Source organism: Juglans microcarpa x Juglans regia, chromosome 1D (genome assembly GCF_004785595.1).
Source record: "Juglans microcarpa x Juglans regia isolate MS1-56 chromosome 1D, Jm3101_v1.0, whole genome shotgun sequence".
Lineage (NCBI taxonomy): Eukaryota > Viridiplantae > Streptophyta > Magnoliopsida > Fagales > Juglandaceae > Juglans > Juglans microcarpa x Juglans regia.
The window spans coordinates 31,853,350-31,861,776 of NC_054594.1; the positions used below are offsets into that span (position 1 = coordinate 31,853,350).

At 35.2% G+C, this 8,427-nt stretch overlaps 1 protein-coding gene across 1 annotated transcript; it reads left to right on the forward strand.

Annotated features, from left to right (window-relative positions):
* The first annotated feature begins 5,503 nt into the window (after positions 1-5,503).
* On the forward strand, positions 5,504-6,603 carry LOC121234278 (FCS-Like Zinc finger 15-like). Its single transcript, XM_041130162.1, has 2 exons — positions 5,504-5,922; positions 6,082-6,603. Exons 1-2 carry the CDS (start codon positions 5,675-5,677, stop codon positions 6,296-6,298), a joined length of 465 nt encoding a protein of 154 aa, XP_040986096.1. The 5' UTR covers positions 5,504-5,674; the 3' UTR covers positions 6,299-6,603.
* Positions 6,604-8,427: the final 1,824 nt, after the last annotated feature.

Sequence of the window (8,427 nt, forward strand, 5' to 3'; positions counted from 1 at the left end):
TAAAAGACGGTTGGAGATTAAATGTGAATAAAAAAGATCTTTGAAAATTAAAAGTGAATAAAAAATAGATTTGATGAATGAATAGTAAACCTTCAAATTTAAAGAAATATATAGATTTATTGTAATTTAAAATTTCACATTTATCTATTTGACTAATTCAATACAACTTTATTTTAATAAAATTTATCAAATTTTATATTTAATTAAATTTTTGATAAAGTCAATACCAATATTCTTAAGCACTAGCTCATCCCGAAAATTAAGGGGTAGCCACCCTTTTTTATTGGGTACTTGCAATCCACCCCGCCCTGAGATTGGGTTGCGACCCACACCTCGAAAATTAGATCAAGCCACCCTCCTTCTCAATTTGATTTTTATATTTTCAAATAACTTGTTGATTATATATATATATATATATATATACATATTATATATGAAAGCCTAAGGCTATTTTTTTTTTTAAATATTGAAAATTCCTTTGACTTTTAAAGTCTCTCTTTTGTTTGGTTTGCATGATCATATTATAGTTTTTGAATTTATCACATTATTTAAAAAAAGAGAAAAAAAAAAAAAAGAAAATATTTCTAACAGTCAACAATACGTACAATTAGTACATGAGCATTGAATTAAATTCTCAAATCTACATCTCTAAAAGTACGTTGTTTTGCCCAACGCAAGTATCTCAAATCCCCATCTTGATGTCCTTGTTTAGGTGCAAAGGTCAAGTGTAAGAGACAAAATTCCTGCCAAGTAGCCATCACGCAAAGGACACTTTTGTTTCCTTTTCTGTTTTTGGCCCCTAGCATTTTTATTTATTTTTATTTTTGGTCCCTTTGTCCGCTCTTATTAATAGACAAAAAGAACGGCTTATTTTATTATTAAAATTAATTTTAGGGCCCCCCAACTCGATCTTCTGCCAACCAAACAGAGCTCCTAGTAATGCCCATATCCTTACCCACGTCATGTCAACTTCAATTCCAATCCTTCTCAGAACGGCCCCCACCCTACACCCCCTATCTTTAATCTAACCGTCCACGTGGCCCCGATCCCGATCACTCCTCTTCTATCGAACCAGTTAATAATGATTATTAGGGAGGGATTAAGAGCAATAAGAACGAAGAGTAATAATGATTAGTTAAAATGGGGATAGAGACGAGGGGGACATGTAGCAGTGGCCGCCACCTGTCCCCAATGGCGCCGGCTTTATATATAAAAAGAAAGAATCTTTTGTACTGCATCACGCTGCATTTTGTAGTTTCTGAGATTAGGGGCTGCAGGGAGGAGAGAGAGAGAGAGAGAGAGAGAGAGAGAGGGGCAAAAAAAGCAAAGAAAAGAAGAGCCATTGTTGCGACACCTCATCTTGCTCCAAGTTCAGAAAAACCCAAAACAAAAGCAGAGTGCTTTTTCTGTACCGCCACAACGCATTAACGTCGTTCCTTCTCATCACCCTCCTCATGTCTATCTTTTTTATTTTTTATTTTTTTATCTCGACCTTATGGTTTATTTATATTCGAGTTCTCTCGTCGCACCACAGAAAACATACAGCCTGCGACCACCTTTGTCAAACATCTGTTTTCTTCTACGTTTCTTTGAATGATCTTTTGGTGTTTTCGGGGGTTTGAATATTAAGCTGATTAGAGTACACGTAGCCATTGGGAAAAAAAAACTACAAAATTATTCAAGCGATTAAAATTTCCGTTGAAAAAACTCAAATGAGTTGAAGTTATTTCTTATGTGACAATTCAGTCCGTTGAAAGAACAGATATTCTCTGTACATGATTTCAGTCTAATAACCACCAAACTTGCATGCTGGCCTACTTTAATTTGATCGCGGTGGTAGCTAGTATCGTTTTGTGATATATACATCAAATGTGACCAGATTATCATGCATGCATTTTTATAATTTTCAACTCTTGATGGGCGGGGTAGGTAGGTAGGTCAGGTAAGCTGAGAAATACTGCAAGGAATTTTTATACTACATGCATACATCCAATACCTAACTAACAAGGGATTTATATTTATATTTTCTATTTAAATACACACAATTTTGAGATTTTTATTTTGATTAGGTGAATATGTGTGGTGTAAATCTTTTATATTAAATTTTTCCGGCTAGATTAAGTAAGATATAAGGGTAGAAATTATATTACGAAATTAGCTAGCTAGCTAGCTAGATTATTAATCACGGGCATGAAACCGAGACCTAGCTGATCATCATCGTCAAACCCCCGCCGGCTAGCTTCAGCTTCTAATTGTGAAGTAGTACTGGAAGCAATACTTTGCGTGTTTGCCTTCATTCGAAGAATCCAGATGAGAGGGATTCTTCGAGGGCAAGTTTCATACGGAAACTTAGCTAGCTACTACGACCACGTACTTTGATATAAATGATCTGCAGACACAAGGAATATTAATATATAGTCAACACGCTCTAAACATCATTTTCAGATAATATTGAACCAAAAACTTGATTCTTCATAAACATTATTAAATTTCAAATCGTTCAAATTTCAATACAGATGCCAGATTATAATCTTCGTTTCATGCATGGTCGATTGGTCTCGTTTGAAGAACTAATTATCCCATTATCTTTCTTTTAGCATATTGCATTATAATTACCATATATCTATGATCCATTGATATATAAGAAAACTTATAAAGTAGGTTGGAAAGATGAAGATGATGATCATGATAAGGAAATTAAAACAGATAAGTAATAGATAGCGTACATGCATGTAATTGAAAGCTAGCTGCAATATCCTTAATTCTCCATCACATATACGACGATCCATTTGAGTTCCCAAGCTTATACGTATGTGCTGCTTTCTTTTATATATATATATCGTCAAAGAACTTGTCAAAATAAACGTGTGTTGTAGGTTAAAGTAAAAAACTTCGACTCCCCAATAATAAAGATCAATAGTACCATGCATGTGATAGGGATAAGATTAGAATGATGATCAGTACTGCTAGCTGTAACGTAAAGTTCACTGCAGGTGAGGATAACAGCGAAAGGTAGGTTTAAGTATAGAAATCATTAATTATATATATATATATATATAAAAATATAGCTATCAAACCCCGAAATCCGGTCTTAATGATTTGTTTTGGAAAAGCTAATTTTAGATCAAGTGTCATGCAAATAAAGAAAGGCTTTTTGGCTTATACCCCATCATCATCTATATTATATGCTTCCCCTATTAGTACTTCCTCTTACCTAATCTTTTCATGGAGTTTTTCTTTTTTCCTAGCTGTTTCATAATTGGATCGATCTTTCCTCTCAAGCTTTTACTTTGAATAAAAAAGCTAAAATGTGTAGTTGTCCAAACGTATATGTATGATTGCATATATATATATATATATATATATATATATTGTATGTGTGTTCTTTGATCACGAACATATATGATTGCATATCTGTTATAATATCAGTTGTTCGCAGATCATCATGATCCCCATATATATGTGATAATAGAAATACTATTATTCATCCTGAAATTTATTATCTCTAATCATATAAATTGACATGTCATATTTTAAGCGATTTTTCATTTGAGTGGTTGATTTTAAAAACTGCTTAAAATGATTATAATATTAGTATATAGTGTGATTAAAGATGATAAAACTTTGGATATTGAATATATAATAACATTATTATGTGTAATATTATTGAAAAATCGATTAATATTATTGAGTTTTGGGTGCCAGATTTATGCATATGTGATCATAGGTCGTACGTACGTACAGTGATATAATAAAAAAAAATTAATATCAATATTTGGGCAGTGAGATCATATTATTCATGTTGTGTTTTCAAAAGTCTCTTTCCTGCAACTTGGCCCATTAATTTTCGTAAAGTACTAACATGACAATCTAAGACACATGCAATTAATACTTGGTGAACAAGTTGTCGTGACAAATCATTTTATCCCATTAGATCATCTGGGTCAAACAATCTTATCATTTGCATAGACGAGGTTGTATATATCAAGCTAGCTAGCATGTCTGTCCAAACGTTTACCAATAGATCTTTCTTCCCGTAAACCTAATGCAAATGACACTTTACACCAATTGATGATCAATTTATAAACAGTTAAAATATAAATATACTCGGTTGGGCTAGCTAGATTGTTGGATCAATAAGGATATATATATATATATATATATATAAATAATTAATATTAAAGTTGATCAAGTTCTTAAAATTAGCACCTGATGAAGGAATAAAATTATCTATTTGTTTACGTATCCTCGGCAAAGATTGTTAATGATAACGTGGATCACGAATCCATTCATCATCACTTTTATTAACTAATTAATCACTATAAGAAAAACATGTTTTAATAGTTATTTATGATAAAATTTATCATTTCCTATTAAAATAAATATCTTGTTGCAAATAATCATTTTTAACGTAAATAATTTATTACAAATAATTATTTTTTTGTCAATTAATATTTTTGAACTTTGGATGCTTTTTATCGAGAGAGATTAATTTAATTAATCCCCGGCCGGCCTCCATGAAGTAGTGTTAAAAATGAAGTGATGGTAATTAATTCGCCGTTGGTTGGTGGGGGATGGGGGTGGCTTTCACGTGGGATTGTGGCTCATGCATGGATGATCTCAGTCCTACTAGTCCTCCTGTAAACCCACGCGCGAGTCCACAAAATGCATGCCGTCGTAGGTTTTATATATATGTTAGATTAATATACGTAAGTTGACGAGCCAACAGAATGTACATTAACATCACCAAACCAAAACAATAATATACGAAAACAAATCCAGACAGCTTCTAACTCTTTGTCTGGTTTGGATACATAATCACCCAACTCATGAACGAATATATATATATATTATTTTTATTAATTATTATTTATTATTTCACACCCCTACATCTTATGAACAACACTCTCATATATTATGAAAAGATTATAAGTATGAGTGTGAAAATGAATAGTAATTGATGTATAATAATATATATATATATATATGTATATACGGACGGTATACATAGCCTGAAAAAAAAAAAAAAACTTTCTAACTAGCTATGTGCTGCAAAACTTACAAATTGTCAAATAGCTGTTCTTCTCGGTTCTTAATTTTAATAAAACGAGCCAATAGATTTCTCTAGAAAACCAAAGGCACAGTATACATAAAAAAAAGAAAAAGAAAAAAAGAGTTGTATTTTTTATTAATCGAAATATAAATAGAATGGTTATTGTGAGATTATACCAATAAGGAACGATTTAAAAATAAATAAATATTTTTAAAAAACTCAAAGTTAATTAAAAACGTAAACACTAGCTAGCAGACAAAATAACCCACAAACTTGGAAAAAAAAAGTATAAAGAAAATGAAATGGAAACTAAATCGAGTACGTGGCAGTTGATCGACAAAAGCAGTCAAATCGTTCGCTACGCTAATCGTTCTTATTACTGCTCCATAGCTGTAGGGGCCCACCAAACCCACTTTCTTCCGTACCTCCCTCAACCAGGCCACCCGTTCTCTCCTTCACTGCCTCTCTCTCTCTCTCTCTCTCTCTCTCTCCCTCTCGCTTCTATTTAATTTTCTCAGATTTTCATCAACCAAACCGTCTCCTCCATCACCACCACCACTTCAACCAGACTGCACACAGAGAGAGTTGGGGAGTGAGGAGAAACAGATAATAGAATGAGATATGGCGGGTTTGAGTGTAGTACTGGAAGCCCAAAAGGGTGGTGTTAGCAGGAAGACCCCCGCGCAGGTTATCAACAAGACTACCATGTTGCTTAAAAAAAACTCCTCTCCTTCTCTGCCTCCTCCCTCTACTCCTCCTCCTTCCTCCCGTAGAAACCTCCATTATCTTCTTCCGGGACCCACTTTCCTTGACCGGTGCTTTCTCTGTAACCAAAAGCTCTTGTCCGGAAAAGACATCTACATGTACAAGTAAGCCCCTAAACCAGATCTTTCTAAGTCTTATCTCCTTTTCTTTCTTTCTCATCTATGTGTTTTTCATGGTTTATTTTTTACATCATGGGTTGGTTTGTTTTTTTAGAGATTTGATTTTTGGGTACTATATTCTGTGGCGTAATATGCATTATGCAGAGGAGACAGGGCATTTTGTAGTGTGGAGTGCAGGTGCAGGCAGATTTTTATGGACGAGGAAGAGAGTCTTCGGAAAAACTACTGTTCATTGGCTGCCATGAAACCCACTTCTTCGTCTTTTTCTTCTTCTCCATCTTCATCTCCATCTTCTTCCTCCTCCTCGGCTCATCATCACCGCAAAGGGACAAGAAACGGAGCGGGAGGGTTTGCGTACTGAGAGAGAAGGAAAATTGTGAAACTTAAAAATGGCGTTTTTTTTTTTGTATTCCAGTTTTAACCTTGGTTGATTTTGTTATGACTCTGACATCCTCTGTCCTTTTGTTTTGCTTCCTAGTATGAAGCCAAAGAAGTCATTTTTGACTTATTACCCCCCCCCCCCCCCCCCCCCCCCCCCCCCGGCCAACGTATCTGTGAGTGCCCATGGTTTTTGGTGCATAAACAACGGTGGAGACGTGTAGGTTTTGTGTCATTGTTAAGAGGGAATTAATGGTATTCAAATCTCTATATGAACTGTTTTAATTAGTTGATTGGGTTATGATTTTGATTTTTGAATCTTAAAATTAGAGAAAGTAGTTGTCTTTACGAAAGTTATCATCTTGCTAGCACTTTGGGACGAGCAATGGGCTGGTTTTTGTCCTCTTTTTGCAAAGATGACAGAGCAAACCTTAAATGTTGTGTCCTCGGATGCTCATTTCAGTGAAAATCGCCGGGGGGGGGGGGGGGGGGGGGTGTGAAAGTCCAGGTACATGAATGGAGAGAACAGTAGTGTTTTAATGGAACTAGGAAAGATGGTACGTAATAGTTAACGAAGAAATGGCACTACCAAGGAAACATGTCATGGTCCCAGCATTGCTACATCAGAACTTCGACTATTTGTTCTTTTATTTTTTGCTTTGTTTTATTTGCTTGTCTTTTTTTCTTTTTTGTGAAACATGGACGCATTATCTATCATGGAATTGGTAAGGCCTTGTTTGTCTATTGCAATAATGCTAGGAAATGATTCTGATTACTCTATCTTCACTCTTTATGTCAGTACACCCCCCGTTCTTGACTCGGACCAGAGCTCATATTGGGCATGTAAATTGGTTAGAAATAAATAAAGTTCCAATTTTTAACCATAAAAGGTGACAGGTGCTATGTATCACTTAAATTATTTTGGTTTCTAAATCCATGAATCAATTGGATTTACTCAAAATTCAAGTATCCTCACATTTAGATTCAAAACATGAAGTATATGGTGCTTAATTTGACTCTGATCTTATGACTCTACATGTTAGCGAGTTGGTTCCAATTAATACGGCATCAACATATATGCATAGATAAGTCTTTATTTTTTCCTAATGCAAAAAAGTAATTAGGAAAAGCAGTTTGGAGAAGGTGACACACGCAGACGAATACATATATGGCTATGGCCATCCTTACATGTCAGGCTAATAAACCAAAAAAAGAGATTCAAGAAATGCACGTTTTCTGGGTGAAAATGGCCCACAAGGCGAGCATTGAATAATGGTTCAGAACATTGAATAATGGGGGTCAGGAATTTCGAGCCTAGAATCTTATACTTTCCGATGTGGGCATGCAGTTTTGAAAGTTGGAACGTGGAACCCTAGAAAGAAGAACATAAGGGATCGGAGAGAGAGAGAGAGAGAGAGAGAGAGAGAGAGAGATTGGGCATCATACTAGGTATAATTGGAATAAATACTAAATAGGGGTTGCCACTTACTTGTCTTTATGCTCTGCCCCTCAGACCTTGCATATTACATTCCTGGAAAGAGACAAGCGGCAATTGTTTCTCTCGAAGGGTAAAGATGCATTTTACAATCCCTTTGAGAAGGTGGAGAATTGTGTTCGTTCTGTGAGAATTCAGTTTGCCACTTTTACACCAAGGAAAGGAATAATATCTTCTTCTTCTTCTTCTTCTTCTTCTTAAGCTACACCAAATTAGATACCCTTCAGAAAGTAAGTAGAGAAAAGGAAAGCAGAATGCTTGCTGACAACCGTTTCCCCTACTACACACACACCCTTGCCACGTTCACCCAGCTCCCATTTGAACTCTGATATTAAATCCCCCGGCTTCGCATTTGTGGTCATTTAGAGAACCCAGAGATCTGATAGAGCACTGTAATTGCATTTCTTTCAAAGACACTACAGTAATGCAGCTTTTTTCTAAGTCAAACTTTGTACGTTTATGGTGTTTTAAACCGACTTCTCCAACGGTCAACTGTGTTTACATGGGAAGGATTAAGGAAGCCGTCGTCAATCGAATTGGACGCCCTCCACCTCATGATTTCCTCAGGCCTAAAGTCCCAAATCCAAAGCAAAGTCTATAGAAATTCAATGGCCCAA